We start from the raw sequence: 22,547 nt of genomic DNA, 5'->3' as shown, positions 1-22,547 counted from the left end.
GAGAGGTCAAAGCAATTCCTTGGAACAATCCTTAATTCACAGCAAATTCTTGACAGCTTTAGGGTAGCAGACAGCCTCAGTTGACGACCATTAGACATTGTGTATGCTGTCAAACCCACTACACAGCCTGCGTCACTATGCAAAAGATGACCACCTTCCTGAAACATGCAAGCAGTTTTAAAACCCAGCCCAGATTTGCAGGCTGCTCAAAAACCCCATTTTCCAAGCTGGTAGGCCCTAATTTTGACCAGATATACCCATGATGGGGTAGCAGGGTGGAGATACATCTCTACCAAAGGAGCTGTAAAATGCTCCCTCCCTCTGGCAGCCTGCAGGTCACCGTGGGCAAGATGTAGCACCTGCTTATCCTCCTGATCAGGGTCAGGTGAAGCTACGTGAGTGGGTGGCGGACGGTCAAGTAAGTAGCTGATGTATATCATGAGTTCTGCTTATGCAACCACTGACACCAGGCAGCCAATCTCTGAACAGTATTGATAATGGCTGGGGTGACACTGCCTGGTAAAGACACTCCCCAGAAGGTGGCAATGGCAAACCATTTCTACAGAATTTGCCAAGAACAATCATGGTCATAGACCACATCATATGACATAGCACTTAATGATGGTGATAACACCCACATTGCTTTCAATCGTTCAGCCTGGTGACAGTGCAGACTTCACTGAGGCAATCAAGCCAAAACCATTTGCACTGATTCCAGATTAGATCAGAAGTTAGCCATGAAATACCCAGAAAATATTACACAAGGTCTAAATAAGTCATCAAAATTGATTTCTGTATAATTTATATATGTGCTCTGTGGTTGGTTTATTGAAATAATCCAAAACACACAGAATTTTAAGAGATTTTTTTTTAAAAGGAGTACTGTTCTCTGGTCACTGGGATACCACTGAACACAGTGCACAACAGATTACTGAACTAATAGCCTGATCTGTGGATGCCTGATCCAGACACCACCTTTCAACCACAAAATCTAATTGTTAAAAAAAAGTTCACTAATGCCCATTGGTCGATCTGCAGACCCGCACTGATTCATTTGGTGGACTTTTCATTTTCTCGGTCTGGGACAACAGAGTAGAGGGGTACGGGGAATAGTGGATTCAACCTGGTCCGCCAGGGCACAGCCCTCCCCAGCAGACAGAGTGCACTGCAGCAGCATCTGTCAAGGAGGAACCATCCAGGTCGTTCCCTCTTCTAGATGCTACTGTCAGGCAGAAGGTACAGAAGCCTGAAGTCCCACACCACCTGACCCCAGAATCTCCCTGCAACCATTGGTTCTAGAACCAATCTTCAAAACCCCACCTCAGCAACCAAACCTACATTTGGTCTTGATGCTTCACTGAAGATCCTGCAGCCTGAGCCATCTTCTTTTCTTTCCTTCATTTCACAAGGATGGATACATAGAGTTCCGTCAATAAATATGAAGCAAAAATATTGAATAGGGTTCATTTCTCATCATCATGTGCTAGACTGGGGCTCATACAATTTAAGGTTTTACACAGGGTACATTTAAGTAAAGCCAGACTTGCAGACATATACCCTGGGACAGATGCTGGCTGTGACAGGTGTTCCTTCTCTCCGGCTGGTTTAGTACATGCATTTTGGTCATGCCCTCAGCTTGATGACTATTGGGCACAGGTTTTTAAAATTATCAGTGACGTTTTGGGGGTGACACCGAGACCTTGCCCGCTTATAGCTGTATTTGGTGTGGCGGATGGTGATTTGGGTTTAAATGCAAGCCAGTCGGATATCATTGCATTTACATCTCTATTGGCCCGTAGGAGAATTTTGCTGGTTTGGAAATCTGCCACTCCCCCAACTGCTGCTGCTTGGTTAGAAGATGTAATGCTTTTTCTGAAATTAGAAAAGATTAAATTCACTTTGAGGGGGTCTGTGAAAAAGTTCTATCCGAAATGGGGACCTTTCTTATCATATTTTGGGAGCCTTAAGGAATTACCTACTAGTTGAGGGCATTTGATTGTACTTGGGAAGTTGCCTCCCATTTAACACGCCTATAATTTACCTCACAGGGTGGTTGATGAATTGCAACTATGAGTGTATTTTGGATCATCTGACATGTTGCAGATGTGTGTGAGCCGTCGGCTTGAAGTAGTGTGGGGGTATGGTTGTGAAATGTCCGTACTTGTATTTGTGAATTGTTGTTTTGTAAATATATTAGCTGCCATGGAGGGCAAGTGGGGTGAGGTTTGTTTTGGGGGTACGATATTAAAGCAAAATGGAGGAAAATGTAATCCATTATATATTCTGTATTGTGTCGTGTCATTCCTTCAATAAAAATAAAAAATTTTTAAAAATATGAAGCAAACAGTGGAACTCTGGGGTTAGGGGACACAAAACGCACATTGCAGAACTGCTTTAACACAGCGAGAATCAAATCAATGCACCATCTTCAGAGATTTCATTCAGAATCTTCAGCCCCAAACACTGCTTGACTGCCAGTCTGCCATCCAGGCAAAAGCCACACCTGGTGGTAATGTCTGATTTACCCTCAGAAACTCCTAGGCAGAGGTAAATTAAAGGAGTCAGATGCACAGGATTCCCTCAGAATCACCTGGAATTAAGGAATGTGCAGATTATAGAGCATGGTTGACCCATCGAGTCGAGTTCTTCAGGATCTGTACTCTATTACAGAGCAGATGTTTGGGAGCTAATCAGAGGTTGGAGGAGAGGGAAAGGAGTGAGGCAGGGAGAGGTCAAGTAGATGGGTTGGGGTTAGTTAAAGAAGTAGAAGCCTAATGGCCAAAGCCCTAGATCTAGGAGTCTGAAATTCACTGGGGAAGTCAGAGCTTAGAGGCCCAGAGGCTGTTCAAGTTTTGTTGCCTGTTATGTTGTGTTTTGTTTTGCCGAGCATCGCGAGCATGTTATGTTGGTGCCAGAATGTGCAGTGACACTTACAGGTTACACCCAGCACATAGTTAGGCTGTGTTGGCTGTTAACACAAATACTGCATTTCACTGCATGTTTTGATGTACATGTAATAAATAAATGAATCTGATTCTGAAGAATACATCCAACTTAATGAATGCAATTTGACCAGGCTGCTAAGAGGCTAAGAGATAGGCCCTGTGACAAAGAAAGCCTCCAAACCATTATCAAGGCCCGGTTGGTGTGTCCAAGGCCTAAAACCTCTCCAAGCTTTTAGCATCCTATGCCATTTCACACCATTTTACTTCCCAAAGGTGGTGCATCTCAGGTACCAGCATGAATTCAGACTGGCTGTTTTCTGCTGACCCAAAATTGCACAGGAAATTGGGAACTCTGGGTAATAAACTTGAGATCAATGTTTCAGACATTAGATAAGAATACCACCCACAGGCAGCATAAGTAGGCTGATCTGTCCTTCTCTGCAATTCAATAAGAAAATTGCTGATCCAACCTTCATTTCATTACTACCCTCCCCCCATACCCTTCAATTCCCTTCTAGTAAAAACTGAGCGAATCTCTGCCTTAGAAGTATTCAATGGTTCAAAAGAAGGCCTGAGATACCAGGAGTAGACAAGCCAGGCCTAGTCGTTATTCCTTGGAACGTAGAAGAATTAGGAGGTGAGCTTATACATGTGCTTAAAATGATGAGAGGCAGAGATAAGTAGGACAATAAATCTTCACCTCAGTGTAGGGAGTCCAAACTATGAGGTGTAGATTTCAACTGAAGGAAAAGATTTTAAAGAGAGACCCAAGAGCAACTTTTTCCACACAGATGGTGGTGTATGCAATCAGCTGCCAGAGGAAGTGGTTGAGGCAAGTGCAGTAGTGTCATGTACGATGTACTTAGATAGGTACATGGAGGGTCCCTACCTGGAGGGATGTGGGCCAAAAGCAGGGAATTGGAACCAGCTGACTGTACAGTGGACGGGCTAGGCTGAAGGGCCTGTATTTGTGCTCTATTGCTCTGTGATTCTAGTCCTGTTCTCCCCCCACCCCCTCACACACCTCAGGCTGAGGCAATTCAGTCCAGCCCAAGTTCCAATGCACAAACAAGGCATGACTCCCAATCCTACCTTTTCTCTGTATCCTTTCCAAATACAGTAAAGATCCAATATTCAAGAACTCTCAGGAGTATGATAGTGGTGGAGTAGCAGATTTTCCTAACTACTGGATGCTACACTTATTAATACCCTATCACATTCATTTTTGAGTAGATACATATATAATGTAGTAGTATATTAATTTTCTAATGAACCCAGTGAATTCACAGGGAAGAGGAAATGTACATAAGCACTCCAAAACGGGCTCCAATCAGAAACCCAAAGCTCTGGCTGCACACCTGGCCTGCGCTCTGAACACCAGCTCACACTGCAGAAAAACATGTTGAATGATCAGGATTTCTCATTCAGGATAGATCAGCATCCATTCACTCTACCTCCCTTTAAAAGCCAATTCCAGCCTCCCTTTCAAGACCCCTGTGACAAATGCTTGGCATTAAAAGTAGACCTTAGTTATTGTAATGTAATTATAGAAGAAAAAAAACATTCTCCCTCAATCAACAACTGCCAACTAATTCCCCAAGTAGTTTAAGTCCACTCACAGTCAAATGTAAAACTTGCAATTTATGAAATAACTATCAAAGCAGCAGAATTTAGGTAAAAACCCAACTCACTCACAAATGCCCTTTAATGAAGAAATCTGACACCCACACCTAATCTGGCTACAGTTTCATACTGCCTTGCCATGCCCCGAGGGGCAAATTCAATGTGACCTTCACAGTGTTCCTGATGCACAAGGAAAACGTTTAAACATTTAATAAAATATTTAATCATCTGGAAACCCTCTACTGGCTCTTTATAAACACCCTGTTCCAACAAAATTAACTTGCCAACTTTCAAGTTTTCTTCGCAACTCTAACCTGGTATCTTTTCAGTTAATTTTTTGTTGTACATTCTCTATGCTTCCTTCAAATGGGGTTGACTCTTTCCCACACCCCCACCAGTACACTCTGTACAGTGTGCAATTAGACCACGGTGGTCTAATTAATGATCGTCTCAACAGGGTACATCTGCATAAAAAGATTCCCAAATTATTAAGTCCACATGTGAAGCAAGGATGCAAAGACACACACGCGCGCACACACACACTAAGATTCAACCAATTAAATTGCTCAGTAACTATTATTTCCCCAGATATTTATTTCTGGAAGTTACCGTTTTCATTTCCTTGGAGACGGGAAGGCAGAGGATTCACTCGAGTGTCTCTGCCACTGTGTACAAGAAACCACTTAGTGAGTGATTAGTTGACTCATCTGCCCACTTCCCCTTCCAAAGTGCCTTACTTGTACTCGACATCGTCCTCCACTAGACAAGCTGGTGAGACAGCAGACACCACAAATGGAATGAGAAAGGCACACGTGGCTATGACCCATCGCCCAATGATGTAAGACTGACAACAAAACCTCTTTTCCATGACCAACCTTTGACACCCCCACACAGCTGAAGTTATGACTACATAGTTTTATTTAGTCAAAAGAAAGAAAAACAGATGCATTAGGGTTGTCTTTGTTAATATTGCCAGCCACTCTACTCGTTTCCAGTAGAAGTTCTGCACCAGTAACATGCATCAACGTGGGTAGAGGGGTACTGTGGCTCTTAACTTACTGAAGTAATCCAGAACTAACAGTCCATAAGGCAAAGTTCAACTGTGGCAACTATAGAATTAATATTCCGTTCTTATTCAGATAGCTTTTTAAAAAAATACTAGTCATAAGTAATGAGGAAGATAAAAACTAGATTAACAACAAAAGCCCATCTGGTTCAGGGAAGGAAATCTTCTATTTCTGTCCTGTCCAGCCAATTATGCTTCTGTCATGGTGATTATCCATTATAAAGAGTCTCTCGTGGAGATGGTCAGTGGGAGATTTGGGGGTAATAATGAGTTTGAGAGATGAGGTGGTAATAAAGGGGGATTAATGGGGTTGTTGTGAGCTGGCATAGAATTGGTGGGCTGATTGGCCTCCCTCAATGTAATCTGCTGATATGAAGTATTGAAACTATAAGCAATTCAAAACCGGCCACTGCGGATGACTTGTGCATGGTTTTCGGAAAAGGCCAAACTAGCCACCCAGTGCAATGGCATTTCGGGCAATAAAGCTTGCTGTGTACTTCCCACTTTTCTGAGAAGTGGATCAGTAAAGTAATGCCTAACCACCAATTTTCTTAAAAAAAAATGTTTTTGCATATCAAATACCTTGGGACATGTATAGTGCTTTTAATGACTTCAGGACACTCCAAAGCAATTCTCATCTAATTTACTTCTGGAATGTTATGTTATAACCTGGAGTAGAACATTGGGCTCCAAGCTTTTGAAAAAAACAAATTCAAAGTACATTTGTTATCAAAGTATGTATGCAGTTTACAATAGGAGGTTCGTCTTTCCCGCAGGCAGCCACCAAAGAAAGAAAACCATGGAACCCGTTCAAAGAATAAACATCACCACCTACCCCCCCTCCCACTCCCCACCAGCAAAAATCAAATTGCACAAATGGCATCAACAAACAAAAAGAGCAAAAACCACAGAATATAAAACAAAATCAAGAGTCCAGACATATCCAGTTCAGCTCAGTGTTCGTTATCTGCAGGCCACCCAGGTCTCCGGTACCACCCTTTGACTTTCACACTTTCCGATTGGTTTTAATAATGAGAACCCGGTCTCCAGTACCACCCTCTGACATTCACACTGTCCAATTGGTTTTAATAACGAGAACCAGGTCTCTGGTATCACCCCCTGACAAGTCACATGGCCCGACTGGTTTTAATAACGAGAACCAGGTCTCCAGTACCATCCTCTGACATTCACATGGCCCGACTGGTTTTAATAATGGACGGATAAATAAAGCCCAGCAAAGTATTACTGCCCAAAGTCCTCTTCTATCCAAAGTCCGCTTTTATTGAGGCAGATGAAGCCTAATTTCACCTGACAGAAAGCAAATGCTTGCAGTTAGTTCCATTTTTAACCCCGCAACCTACCTTTCTGTGCACAACCAATTGAATCATTAGCACCTACATCATAATGACGTGAAAAATCAAGTTTTACTGATATTCAAGTACTACTATTCATGGGGGGGGGGGGGGGGGGAGTCTGATGTGCTAGATATTTCCAGCACCTAATGATTCATTTAATTAAGATTCAAAATAAATCTAATTTCTCAGAATTAAATCCCCAGAATCAAATTGCTTCCAGTCCTAGATTTTAAAAGGTGGTGCAAAATTACAGGTAGAGGGGCAGCACAGTAAACTAGTAGCATAGTGGTTAGCACAATGGTTTACAGCACAGGCGATCTAGGTTCAATTCTCACTGCTGTCTGTAAAGAGTTTGTACGCTCTCCCCGTGTCTGTGAGGAGTTTGTACGCTCTCCCCGTGTCTGTGAGGGGTTTGTACACTCTTCCCGTGTCTGTGAGGGGTTTGTACGCTCTTCCCGTGTCTGTGAGGAGTTTGTACTCTCTCCCCGTGTCTGTGAGGAGTTTGTATGCTCTCCCCGTGTCTGTGAGGAGTTTGTACGCTCTCCCTGTGACTGCACAGGTTTCCTTCCACAGTCCAAAGCTGGTGTGTTAGTTTGTCATTGTAAATTGTCCAGTGATTAGTCTAAGATTAAAATTGGGGAATTGCTGGACGGTGCAGCTCAAAGGGCCGGAAAGGTCTACTCCGCACTATATCTCAATAAATAAATTATTTTATTTTACCCGTAATCTCCCAAACTTTTCTCAATTCAGGAATTTTCAAGGCTTCACTTAAAATCTTGCAGATGTGTAAGGAAATTGCCCTGGTTGGCTCCAATTCAGGTAGGGGAAAATGTGTATTTATTCAAATTGGAAAGCATCTGCGGGTATCTCAACATGATCGCTGCAGGGCTTCAAACTATTCGTTACATTATTAATGATTTGGACATCACAACTGTAAACCATGCAACTAAAACTGCGGATAATGTAGTGCGCTCAGTAACATAGACTGGGACAGAGGATTTCAATAGCTTCAAATGACAGGTCAAAGTATCCGACATAGCCCGTATGCCAAAAGGCATGGGTCAAAAAAAACCTGCAGTGGTCAAATTAATTAAAACAAAGGAAATTAGTTTTTACAGAACGGAAAACTTGAGCACACACAGCTCAGCAGCACCTACAGCAAACCAGTAAGGAATTCTGGGAACCTAGCCTGCAGATCTCCAGGTCTCCAGGGGTTAAATTACAAATGAATAAATAATAAAATGCTAGAGTAACTCAGCAGGTCAGGCAACATCTGTGAGGGGCAAAGGGACAGTTTTTCATGTTGAGACCCTGCGTCAGGCCTGAGGATGTAAATGGGAGATGGAGGCAAGGCAGGAGCTGCTAGGCAATAGGTGATTTTAGGCAAGGAGAGGGTTAATGGCAGATTGATATACTGTAGCATCAGCAAGATGTACTACGCTTACATTTATTTGCACTGAGGCCCAAGTATAAATCTACAATTATAGTACGCAGAAAGAAACCCAGTAATACAACAAGAATCTCGAGAACAAGTGAACAAATGCAAGAACAAGAGTGGGCAGGACATGCAGCTGGCATAGGCACCATGGCCAAGTGACCTTCTCCTGCAGTGTGCAGTTTTCAAGAGCTCCCAGGAAGCTCAAAGTGAAAGGGGCTCATGATAGTGAATGAATCTTTTATTTTCCAGCAGTTGGGTGTTCTCACCAAATCACCCACATGAGGCTCAGCATATTTCAACCTCATCACCCAAGAGGATTTTTTACCTCCCATGAGGGTGGCAAACGGGTGACTTTTCATTGTGGAGCCTCAGCCAGTAGGTAGTGTTGTTACATTGAAAACTTACAAAACAGTGGCCATTAACAGTGACAGCTTCTTAAATGAATAAAGGGGTTTATGTCTTTTCCACAGCCAAAGGGAAAAATGAAGCAAACATATGAATTAGGTGTAGTGGGCCAGTTGGTCTCTTCATCTGCTCCAGTATTTAAGATCACGACTAATCTCACTCTTGGCCTGCTTTGTTATAATTAGATCATTACTGACCTGATTGTATCTGTAACAGCAGATTCTTTCTACACATGGTAACTTTTCCTCTCTCTTGCTTATGAAGTCTAATTCTGCCTTAAAACTTTTCCAAGGCTCTGTCCACTGCCCTTTTAAAGATTGGAGCTCCAAAGACTCACAGCCTTCCAAGGGCGGCCCCTTATTTTTAAACAATGACTCCCAGCTGCAGGTTCTGACACAAAAGGAAATATCCTCTCCACCCTGTCAAGAACTCCCCCCAGGATCCCTACAGTGAGAATACCACTTCATCGACCTTCGTATACAAGTCAGTCAATCACTGTGGAGTAGCAGATGCTTCTCGCACAAGGTAACAACAAAAGTATGGACACTCACAAATATTGCACTAGGAAAGTTTATTGAAAGACTACCTCCACATTAGGGGAGAGATACAAAACCCATCTTCAGATTATCACTACCATGTCTAGTTCAAATGAAAAAGCTGTGCGGACCCAATTGCAAGATGTCAGCCTTCATAATTTTCTGCGGGGGCACCAAACTGAAAGACCCTCTCTGATGCCCGACCAAGAGCTGCCAAAACTCATTCAGCATGCAAGTCCGAGGCATAATGGAATAAGATACAGCTGAGATTCCAGCACCACGGGAGGTGAGAAGACATGTAACAAGCGATAAATCACATCAAGAGCAATCCACTAGAAAATAATAATCTTCTGATGCTTACATGTTAAACTATTAACTGGATTTAATACACAAAACAATCTTGTTCTTCAAATTACAGACTTACATGAAAAGGTTATAAAACAATAAAAATCAAATACATGGATGATTATGAAATAATATTGAAATGAATCCAAATAACTTCAAATTTTATTCACATTTATTCCTTTCTAATCTGCAAGTTTATTCATTTGGTTCTACAAATAGGTTAATGCCACTAAGGCTCAACTTAGTCACAACAAGAATTATTCTGCAAACGGGCATCAAATTCTCCCATGAGGTTTTAAAAAAACTCATCTACTGGACTCCCATTTCTCCCGACATAACGAAATCCAAAATGGACAAGTTAACCAGATGACGAGGAGTGAATACCCATTCATTCCGCTAACAAAAGGCATAAAACCATGCTAGTTTAAGGGACTCAAAATTTTCATGATACAAGAATCTCAGCCTGGTGGTGTTAGTCATTACCAGTTCAACTACTCCGATGAGAATGCTTTGATCACAGTTATCTTTAAGGAGTTTGTATGTTCTCCCTGTGACCATGTGGGTTTCCTCCCACATTCCAAAGACATGCCATTTGGTAGGTCAACTGATCATTGCAAACTGTCCCATAATTAGGTTTGGGTTAAATCAGAGGTTACTAAGGCCGACTCTGCACTGTATCTCAATCAAAGAATAAATAATGTATCAAGATATAACCTCTTCTCCCACTAAGATTGGACAGTCATAGAAATCATTTGAAGTACATGAAACTACCATCTTTGCTGAAAATATTACCTCGACAGCTGAGGAAAACAATGAATTTTGTTTTTAAAGCACCAACACATTTCTTCCAGTTCCATCCTCACCCCCTAGGCTGTGACAATATCTGCCCTCCACCCCCACCCCCAAGCACGTAGGTAAACTGACTCCCTCCCCCCCGATGCACACAATCACGAAACCTATGTAACTCCATTCTATTTCAGTTGATATGTGCACTTGACTGTCCTCTTCTCCGAGTGGCTCATAGCATCAAGAACAGGACTTGCCAGGAAAAGTAGGATCTTCCAGTGGCCAATCATTTCCATTCCACTTCCCATTCCAACCTATCAGTCCATGGCCTCCTCTACTGTCAGTTGGAAGAGTAGCACCTTATATTCCACCTGGGTAGCCTCCAATCTGATGGCGTAAACTTTGATTTCTCGAACTTCTGGTAATGGTTCTCCCCCCCGCCCCCAACTTCACCATTCCCATTTCTCCCTCTCACCTCATCTCCTTACTTGCCCATCACCTCCCTCTGCAGCTCCTCCCTCTTTTCTTTCTTCCATGGCCTTCTGTCCTCTCCTATCAGATTCTCCCTTCTCCAGCCCAGTATCTCTTTATCAACAATCAATCTTTCAGCATCAACCTCCCAGCTCTTTAGTTCTTGTGATCCTTCCTCCCACCTTCTTACTCTGACTTATCTTTTTTCCCCAGTCCTAATGAAGGGTCTTACCCCCAAAACGTCAACTGTACTCAACGTGCTACCTGGCCTGCTGAGTTCCTCCAGCTTTTTGTGTGTTACTAGGATTAAATGCGTACAAGATTGTGAACGAAGAGAGTTTATGATTAAAAAATACAACTGTACCTCAGTTTCTTGGCACAGAAGAGATTACACTCTATTAACCAAATGGATTTGGCTTTGTTCTGTGACGTACCCAACATAGCAACGTAACAGCTGAATATACACAGATCTACCAGCTCCTAAAGGATGAATCAAGGGCACTTTTATCTCCTTTATACTTTCAGATTCATGGCTAATCTTTAATCCAAGCTAAACGTGAACTCCAGGGTTTACAATGAGGGATGCCTAACTGGACCACAACTCAGATCATCAACTGGGCTTGGGGCCAAATTGCTGGTATCAATAGCTCATTTTAGACTCTTTTGCCAATTGGCCTCAGTATTCAGTCTCCACAAATAGAAATTCAGAGTAAAAAGTAAATACAACATTACAGCTCCACAAAACGGGCATAGAGTCCAGTTTAAATAACAGAACGGTACAGTACAGGAACAGACCCTGTGACAATTTTGTTGGCTGAATTAATTAAGATAATGTCACCTAATCCCTTCTGCCTGCACACGTAACATATCCCTTCAATCCCTGTAAATTAATCTGCCTATCCAAGAGCCTCTTAAATTCCTCCACCACTACCCCAAGCATTCCAGATACCTACCATTCCGTATGGAGTTGGGGGGGGGGGGGCCCTGCAGCACACGTCTCCTTTGAATTTATTCTCTCTCACCTTAAATCCACACCCTTTATTGTCTGTGTGTACGAGACATTTTGATCCTGGGAAAAAGATACTCGCAAGTGGGTCGATTTTGCTGGCTCCCCTGCGATGTTCACTCCATCTCTTAGTGACACCGAGGCTGTAAGATGGCCCCAGAAGCTGTGCTTCGCAGTGATTTGCCCCACTGATATGATGAACTGAGACCGAGGTTTGGGCCTACTCCGGGGATTCGGATCAAGGGGCTCAATTTGCTTCGGAATGCTATTGCTCACTTCTATTGTTTTGTGTAATTTGTGGTTTTTTTTTCCTCTTTCTCTGAGCATTGGGGTTAGTTGGGTTCTTTCAGGTTTCTTGTTTTGAGGGTGCCTGAGAGCAGACGAATCTCAAGGTTGCATAATTTATACAGTCTGTGATAATAAATGTACTTTAGTACATAAATTTATGCCTCTTCATTTTACAAACTTCTGCGAGGTCTGGAGAGGTTCTCAGTCTCTGGTGCTCCAGAGTAAACAATGTAAAGACTTTAAAGTGGAGTTTTTATTCTGAAGAAATAAGGTGCCTTTAAAAGTTTGGTGGAATGATTTACACCATACTGATGCACACAGGATGCCAGGTTACACCAAATTTTTAGTGTGCCATTGAGTCAGAGGAGGGGTGTAGGAGGAAGATGGTGGGGTAGGAGGGAATGGGAGGGCAGAGCAGAAGAACAATTTGCATGGTGCGGAACGAAGGGCGAAGGCCCTACTCCGCATTGCATCTCAATTAAAGAAGCAAACAAGTATAAGAGAGGGGGCAACTGCATAGGCAAAGACAAATACTATTTGTGTTCTGCTGTATGGCTAGATATATGACTGCTGATTTTTCTTTTAAAATCTGAATTGTTCAACATGTCCACACACTGCTGATCCTTTCCCCCAAACGCATCTGCAGATGATAAATGACTGAAACACTCAAAGTAGTACAATAATTACAGTTTCAGTTCTGCGAAGGAAAACAATTCTGTTGTGCTATAACCCAGGGAGAAAGTCACGTATAGATGAACATTCCCTTCAAATTTGTTCATGCAAGTATACCAGCTATCTCTGGAAGCCAATGTCAGCCTTTGCTATCAGACAAAGATACTGAAAACGAAGGCCGAATGCAGTTTTGAAGTTTATCTCTTGCCATCACTCAACCGCAACAGTATAATGGTGCAGGATGTCAATACCCTTTGGACACAAGAGCAACCAGTCATCACATAGGTCCATAGAGCAGAAGAGGCAGCAAGGGGACTGCAAGTAATTGGACTTGGCTTCTCTCCGCTTCAGCCTCCAAATGCCAAGATCATACCAAAAGAATTAGAAATACTCCACCTTACATAATCAAAATGATGTCACTTGGAAACAGTGGAACTATATACTTAAATCCATGTCAGGAAGTGCAGGATTGAGGAAATTATACATTTTCATTTCGCATTTCCTTCTGCACCATTGTAGATTGCACTTATTGTTGTATTTATAACTAACATGATTGCTGTTTATTCTTTGACTTTCACATGAGGAATTCAATTGCACGCTGGTGTATATGACAATAAACCAGTCAATTCAAATCAGTAAAAATCCACAAGTCTATTGAGTTTGCATTCAAGTTAGATAGCGCCCTACCTAAAGCAGAAACAAAAGCACTGAAGTCAAGTGAATTTTCCCAAGACTTCAATTTAGCTTGGAAAAGTCACTGAGCCATACTGCCATTGGCATTCTCCCATTACAGCTGCCACATCTCAGCCTTCTCCAACACAATAATCCAAGTTTCCCTTTGGAGTGCCTTGCTTCAGGATTTGAATTGATAAGTCACCATGTTTTAGGTTTTCTTCACACATGTAAGCCTCCTCTCCATCTTGTCCAACCCATTCATAATTGGTAAGTCCTTTCAGATCATCTCAGAGTCTTCCGAAGAACATAACTTTGTCCAGTCGTACAATCTATTAAGTCCTGTTGACTTATAAAAGAATCCCCCCCCCCCACTTCATTGTTTACATCCACTTTTATGGTGTGAAACATCATAGCTATACATGACAGGAAATAATTACCTAAATCTAATGGAAGTTGAAGAAACCATTGCAACTTTTTGATTCTATTCCCTCTGGACAAAATCTAGTATGTCAAAAGCAGTTCCAGTGAAGTTGCTGGCTTGTGTTGTTTTGCAATCCAAACACAACTGAATTCTTTGATTTGTTTGTATTGCTTTTAAAGTGCATCAGATCACATTCACACACGAAAATTCATGGCCATGAACTTTATTTTGCACTCCACATCTGACCTGTGCTTTTTATTTTAAACTTTCACCAACCACAGTAAATTCCTTTTGTAATTTTCCAAAATGTCCTGCAGTATTGTATAAATTCTTCTTTAGTTACATACCAAATATTTTTGTGTGTCAGATTTGGGTGGAGTCAGTACTTGTAAGTGTTACCAATCTCAAATCATTAATCCAAAAGAAAAATACTGCAAATCTTGGAAACAAGGACCAAAACAAAAAATGCTGGAAGCAGTCAGCAGCAAGACAAACATTCTCAGACAAGGTATCACAGCAAACATAAAAAGGATCATTGAAGGGAAATATCTTTACAACATCTTCCTGCAGCAAGTTTTCAAAACAAAGGAGGTCAATAATATCAGTGGAGTATTAAATCTATTAAGCAGTTACCATGACCCATTAACATGGTAAGGTTTAGCACATTATTAACCTTGGCAATATTATGTAAAAATATGATGACCTAATGCAATTCCAATCATAACCACCATGGCCGCCATAATGAAATAACTCCATAGATTAATTCTCAAAGAGTAATGAGATAAAAGGGATGACCATGTTTCTTTTGTCACAGCTATTGTTTGCTCTGCCGAATACTTCCAACTTTTTTATTGCAGATTTCCAGCATCTGTGGTACTTCTCTGCAAAAAGTAAACTGAGCGAAAGCTCCTTTTGAAGAAATGGAAGTACAAGTCATCGAAGCCACAAATACCCAGTTCAGATTGCAAGGCAAATTACAGAAATACATCAAATGTTTCATAGATTTTGTAGAAATATAATCCAAAACCTCTAAGTTCCAAAATTTCCTATGAACTAAATACATAAAATAATTTTGTAGGTGCATTGTCCACAGGAAAACCCAAACCACCACCTCTTATCATACCTCTTGCTTTATTTTGCTTTAATCAATTATTTTAACCAGGTTCCACTCAACGGGCAAAGATGTAGCTGATATAGAAAAACTGAAGACTTCCTTCCCAACTAAATGCATTTTTGTGTTGACAACGAACCTTCATTTAGTAACCTAGATACTTGAACTTTATAGAGAATTGCTATCCAATTAAACTTATTTACATATATACATTGGTACAGTTAGCAACATAAAAGAGAAGAAATGTCACTGAAGAGCAGCATCAAGCTACCAAAGCATTTGAGCCGGGAAAGTCTGATGCTGCAGATTTTCTTGGGGAAATTGGAGAGGTTGGGAAGAATCAGAAGGGAAGTGAGAAAGATATAATGACTCACAACGCTTCTATTATTTCCATTTTAGATACGAAACCCTATCCAAATGTTTTGGAATGGCAGAAGTCTGCCAATTCGACAACAATCATTCTTGTTTTCACACCCTACACCAGAACTCATTACCAGTACAATCCCAGATTTGGAATACAAAAGGGTATACTATCTGAGGCTGATTTATCGGAGATGAATGAAACCCATCTAATTCAAAACAGAAGGGCTGCATAGTACACTTGAATTAGGACTCCCAAAGTCCTGGGTTCAATCCTGACCTAGGATGCTGTCTGAGCACAATTTAAACATTCTCATGGAGAATACATGCGCTTCTTTTGAGAGCACCTTCTATGATTCTAAACATGTTCTGCTAGGTTAAATGGCTGTGGTAAATTACCCCTCAGCATAGGCAAGTGGCAAAAGCATCAAAGGGCAGCTGATAGGCATGTGTGTAAGACCAAGTTGCAGAGCCACACGGAGAAAGGGATTAATGGGATTACCCACTGGAGCCCATGGCCCGTGTTGTAGAGGGTAAGCAATTCCAGCTCCATTTTTAATGAACCATGGAATTCAGAAAATCGTATTCATAAGCTACTCTATCTCAGGAATTATGTAAAAAATCTGCAAAAGGCCACTTTTTAAACCAGTCTTAGTGCGGTTACACACAAATTGTCAAATCTGGTTCACCCAAATCAAAATCCATTTGCATAGCTGCATAGAACTCAAGGAATTTTATTGCTATTTCATTGCAACTGCAGAACTGAGAGCAACTTAACCCACCAATCACTAGTGACCTACCAGTCAAATCTTTCCCGTGTGCTTTCGCATTGCTGCTCCCAGTGAGGTCACCATATTGTCGCTTCTGCGAGTTTTTGAATTCCTTCAACGACAAATAGAGGACCTTTCGGACAACTCTCTCTTCTGACCACGGTATTCCATCATCGTAGTCCTACAAACACAAGGTCAACACAGAACTGGTTTCAATGTTAATATTTTACAGCTGCACACTGCTCAAATCAATTTGTCTTTCAAATCTTGTGGTCAAGAAGTGCAGACACACATCTAAAGTATTTTCTAATATGTCACTGGGAAATGAAGGATTACAAGTGTACTAAAGTGCAGAGACTGTGTTTCTCTACAATGATGGTAGATGAGTGCATAAAGATCTTCAAATACAGTGGAGTACATGCAGCAGAGTGATCACTATTTTCACCAGTTGCCAACTGATGATGCACGTTTAATATAAACCACAAAACTGAGAGTGGACAAAATAATCTTTATAAACAGTAAATGGTTAGCAAATTAAATTCTCTGCAATAAATCATTAGTAAGGCAGAATCCATGAGTCTAATTCCTGCTCAAAAGAATTTTAGCGAAATAGATTCAAAGACATGTGGAACAAGTAAAGTGAAATTACACCAAGCAGTTTGCGGCATAAGTTCTATTGCAGATTTGATAAAATGGGCTGCTCCTCCCGTCATCAGAACATTTTTGGACTCCTGGAGTGTGCAAATTGAAATTCCTTAGATTAGTTCATTGCAACCTTTTATAATTCTAGACAAGACAAATGCTCCCCATTGTATCACTCCAGCAGTTACTGGATTGCTTTGGCTTGCATGAGAGAAAGAGAGAGCGAGAGAGACAGATCTCAATTCAAGTTCCTTTAATCCATTAAATCCGTTAATAAAAATTAATTCACGCAAAGTCAACAATGAAATGCAGCTACAATATGTGCAACTCTATATGTGCTACCAACATTCTTGACCAGGATTAAAGCTTTTTAGTTAAAAAGCAAGATTAAAATTAAAAACTACACATGCTGCAAACTTGAAATGAAAACAAAAATGCCCAATATTATCCAATTTTGGTGAAGGGTTGGTTATCAATCCGAAGTATCAGCTCTTTCTCTCCTCATATGCTGCCTGATTTCTCAAAAAGAGAGAATACTGCAAACATATTTTAGTTCCTTCAGCCATGGAATTATTTGGAGCAGAGCCCTTCTTACCAGTCCTATATTTCAGGGGTCCCCAACCTTTATCGCACTGCGGACCGGTTTCATATTGACAATATTCTTGCCGACCGGCCGACCGGGGGTGGGGGGTTGGTGGTAGGGTTGCCAACAAACAAGAGTAGCAGTCCAATACATTGGGTTTACCCCGAGAAAGACTACAATGACCATGAAGCCTTGCACGGGCACCAGTGCGCATGCGTAATTTGCGCATGTCTGTACGTGTCGATTTTTTTCTACAGATCGTTTTTAACGATTCTTTTCTGGGGTGGGGGTGTTAATCACAAACGCAATATAGGTGGTAAGTGGCTAATACACTCCATTTCGTTTCTAAAAGGGTTTATCTAACGAATTTAATATTAAACACACAGCGCATATTTTCCTGGCATGAATATAGCGATAAGTCAATTACCAGGAGAGCCTGAAGTAAGTGTTGAATGAACTTCCAGTAGAAGTGGTAGAGGCAGGTTCGATATTATCATTTAAAGAAAAATTGGATAGGTATATAGACAGGAAAGGAATGGAGGGTTATGGGCTGAATTCAGGTTGGTGGGACTAGGTGAGAGTAGTGTTTGGCACGGACTAGAAGGGCCGAGATGGCCTGTTTCCGTGCTGTAATAGTTATATGGTTATATAAGTCAGTCAATAGCATCGTAACATTTTAAGTAACGTTTGAATATTAAACACACAGCACATATTTTCCCCGTATGAACATATAAAATCATTGCAACACAGCAATATCGCTGAATCAGTGGGAGCCCTGGGCTTGTTTCCCTGCAACAAGACGGTCCTATCGAGGGGTGATGGGAGACCCATCACCATTTCAAGTTTTGAAACTTGAAGGGGGTCCTTACGTCCAGTCTATTCCGCAATTTAGTTTTCGTTGCATTCATTGCAGAGATATGTTGGAAATGGAAGCAATGTTTTCAGTGCTTTCGTGGCTATCTCAGGATATTTAGCCTTGACTTTGATCCAGAATGCTGGCAGAGATGTTATGTCAAACATACTTTTCAGCCCGCTGTCATTTGCAAGCTCGAGGAGTTGATCTCCTTCCTGCGTGGACATGGATGATGCTCGGGTAATGACCTTGCATGCATTCAAGCTCAACAGTGGGCGTGACAGTGAATGTCATAGTCATACTTTATTGATCCAGGGGGAAATTGGTTTTCATTACAGTTGCACCATAAATAATTAAATAGTAATAAAACCATAAATAATTAAATAGTAATATGTAAATTATGCCAGGAAATAAGTCCAGGAATGAGGAAAGGTGCAGCTGACTCCTATCGCCAAATCATATCGTTTCCTCACGGCCCGGTAGCACTTGCTTTGAGGCCCGGTACCGGTCCGCGGCCCAGTGGTTGGGGACCGCTGCTATATTTAACAAGTAAACAATACACTATGAACAAATGGCAGTGAGTACAGCACTCTAACCCAGATGAGGAGCACAGAATGCAGACTCTAATCTACAAGGCTCATATTTGTTCAATTCCTACACATGGTTAATAAATGGCTAATTTTTAATAATTCCATATTTAACAGCCAACAGAACAACTGAGATTGAGCAAAGAGAGGCTGTTGTGAACTGACTTCTGTCCCAGTAACCAATGATTCTACACTGCCTGGTGTGTGAAACCGCACAGAGCAGAGATTCCAATTACTTGTTCCTAGGTGCTTCCTTACGAACAATGAACACTCCAACAAACTTCAATAGGTCCACTGTTGAAGGTACCCTGACTGATAAAACAGTTTTCTTTCTTGTGAATGAATGCTGCTATCTGCCCATGATACTGCTATAAAAAGATTTTCTGTCGCATTTGCACATACCTCTGCAAATAACAATAAACCTGACTTTCTTCCATTAGAATTGAGATGTCTGCGCTACTTCCTTTTAAGTAATTGACCAATTTTATATCACACAATGACTAGTGAACAGCTAGAATGGGAAAGCACCAAGGGTCGCTGTCACATAGAGAGCTGCCTTCACAAAAATCAGCTTCAGAAGAAAGCAGAAAAGTTTGTAAAGAAACTGAAAGATATAAGAGGTAACTTTTGATGTGATTTCCCCTTCTAGCAGCACCAAACATTCATGCAAAGTGAGGAAAAGTGCACCAAACCATGAGAGTTTGTAGTACTGGATGAAGAGGCAAGAGATCAGGAGACCAGGAGAATATAACTAATGAATCTAATATAGTCGCAAAGTGAAACAGTAAGTTGGCACATCAACTTGGTTTTATAAATCCTGAGTGGGATGCAATTTAAAAAAGGAATGTCAGTGGGTAATATCTGTATTCTGGCACTTAATCACAGCACAGCTTTTGAGACTACCTGATCAAAATAAATATTTGTGTCGATGAGGATTGTGCAGTTATCCCCAGCCAAAACTTTGCATGGAACATTAAAAAACAAAGGCACATCAACATCAACAGTGGACTCTGCCAAACACTTCTGCACTCCAGCGATAACGCACTGCTTATGCTGTGGTCACATGGGCTTTACAGTCATTAGTTATGGTTTCTTGCCCTTGAATTCCTCACATGCTGTACAGCTGCCAAGTGGGAAGGCTATACAGTGCACACCCACTGTCAATGCATTAGCAAAACTTGGGTTGCTTGAATCAGCATTTCTACAGATGCAGCACCACCAGTCAAAAATGTTCTTGTCTCCCCATTCCAAATCAGCATCCTTGCTACTCAGCAACCATTTCAAAACAGTCATTGCCTCGTAGCAACTTGGGTTATCATATAGACTTTTGCCTTGATAATCTTGGGCGATCCCAGACATCTTTTTAAAAATTCCAGCTGAGTGGAACTAAAGCTGGCTCAGGACACAAGGGTAAGTGCAACAGCAGGAAGTGTACTCATAAAAAGACACAGATGTTCTTTTTTAAATAAAAGATTTATAAAAACACAGCACATTCTAGTCAAGAAGCAATAAAGCTTGACTACACTTGACAGCAGTCAAAAACTTTCCATTTAAAATCAGCATCTTTACAATGCACAAGACGACAGTTACTTAATGAGTTCTACCATGTTTGACAAAAAGGCTCAAACCAAAACAAAGTGTACAACTATTACACATTGTCTGAAGGGTGGTAGGTGCTGTTACTCTATGTAAAAAAAAGCTATTTTGCTTGTTTGAACTTATAACCCTGAAGACCACACATGAAACACTGAATAATTTTCAACAAAGGCAAGAACAATCTAGAGATTGTACATTAGTCCACAAAGTACAACAAAGCAACTCCTCCTTGGATGCCATGATCAGCTGCCTCAACTGCTCTGGATATTGACAGACCCAACAGATTTTGAGATGAATTTTGAGACCAGGATACCTGTTATTTTGACCGAGCCGCACTTGATGCTCCAGCACAAGACAATGCATTTGGTTACATTCAGGATATAATGCTCCAGCATTGGATTTGATGACATTTGTTGCTAATACATTTAAAATGGCTTCCAAAGAAGTTCAATATTTATAGCTGTACTGTCTAGGTGGGCATAAAGTATTGCTGGCATCATTTGGAAGAGCAAGCTTGTTGACCCTAGTCCGGGGTGGCCAACCTTTTACATTCCATGCGTCAATTTTTTCACGCACGAGTTCAGAAGCGCCATACAACTCTTGTACCCCCATTTAATTCTTGTAAGAATGTTAATATAGACATATTTAGCACTTTTACATGATATATTAATTTAATATAAAAACAAGGTAAACATTACTTACCTTAATGAGACTTTTGAGTCTGTTTTGATTTCACTAAGCTTATAATGTTTGGAGTTAAATTAGTTACTGAGAACAGCAGAGAGTTCTTCAAATTTGAATCAGTCAATCTCGACCTTGTTTTGTTTTTAATCAATTTCATGGCTGTAAATGTTCACACAAACAATGCACAACGGTTTTCCTGATGGTCCCGCTATAAATAAGAACTAATTTTCCCACTGTTCACTGAATTCACGCTTACTATCACTTTCTGCTTTTCTTTTGCTCATTTTCTTTTGCACTGTGACGGGTAACTGAATGTAAAAACAAGGCTTAATTTTCAAAAAAGTACAAAACTGCAAATGTTCACAAAGGACGAACAAAGCACAACTCCGTAGCGCACGAGTGTCAATTTAAACTGGCTGGCAAAAACCTGCGACACACCGCTGGTGCAGACGCCTGGCGGCTCTGGATCAAATAATTATCAAATGTGTATTAAACAGTTATGGAATAACTGCAGAACAAAAGTCCTTCTTTTCTAGTTTGACTCATTGAACATTTTTTTAAAAATTGAAAACAGATTAATGTGAAAGAAGGTAACATTCACCAAATGATGTGAATGAAATAACAAAATTGCTAAAAATAATTGTTAAGTTTTAGATTTATGCTCAGTAAAACCCATTTCTAGCTCTAAGCTACTTGAATTCCTGTTTATAGATTTTTTTTTCTACAAATCGGTTTTTGGTTAATAATTTTTGCATAAGTAGGCTACTTTTTTTTTTAAATCATCATCACTGGGGCGCAATGCATCACTTCTAATCATCCAATGCGCCACTATTGGCACATGCGCCTTAGGTTGGCCATCCCTGCCCTAGTCAATAATGATCTCACACAAAACCTACATTGTATTGTTATTGCACTGCTGTCATGGTTCCTACATAAAATCAAAGTTTACAATGTTGGAGCCACTACCTCACAGCTCCAGTGACCCAAGTTCATCCTTGACTTCAGTTGCTGTTTGTGTGGGACTTGCACATTCTCCTTGTGCCCACATGGGATTGCTTTGGGTGCTGCAGTTTCCTCCCATAATCCAAGGTTATGGCTATACAGTATGTATGCCATAGCTAGATGAACTTTAAATAGCCCCAGTTTGTAGATAAATGGTATGATATAGGGGGCAGTTGATGGGAATGTGTGGGAGAATAAAAAAGCTTAGGGGAGATTAGAGTTTAAAAATGGTTGCTTGATGATCAGCACCGACTCAGTCGGGCAACGGGCTGGTTTCTGTGCTCTCACTCGTGTGGCTGTGGGAGACCATTGAAGAACTACTCCCAT

General features: G+C 41.0%; 1 protein-coding gene across 5 annotated transcripts in view; it reads right to left on the bottom strand.

The window, feature by feature from the left end:
* The window catches only part of jarid2b (jumonji and AT-rich interaction domain containing 2b), a 358,906-nt gene that overhangs the window by 179,529 nt on the left and 156,830 nt on the right, over window positions 1–22,547 (bottom strand). For 3 of the 5 annotated variants that reach the window (XM_072283626.1, XM_072283627.1, XM_072283625.1), the window contains exon 2: window positions 16,304–16,454. The exons of the other annotated variants lie outside the window; for them this stretch is intronic. In XM_072283626.1, coding sequence (XP_072139727.1) covers window positions 16,304–16,454 — 151 coding nt within the window. The remainder of the gene's footprint in view (window positions 1–16,303; window positions 16,455–22,547) is intronic. 5 annotated transcript variants of the gene reach the window in all.

This window comes from Mobula birostris, chromosome 19 (genome assembly GCF_030028105.1).
Source record: "Mobula birostris isolate sMobBir1 chromosome 19, sMobBir1.hap1, whole genome shotgun sequence".
Classification (NCBI taxonomy): domain Eukaryota; kingdom Metazoa; phylum Chordata; class Chondrichthyes; order Myliobatiformes; family Myliobatidae; genus Mobula; species Mobula birostris.
The sequence above is the reverse complement of the archived record's forward strand: the minus strand, read 5'-3'. Positions and strand labels throughout refer to the sequence as shown.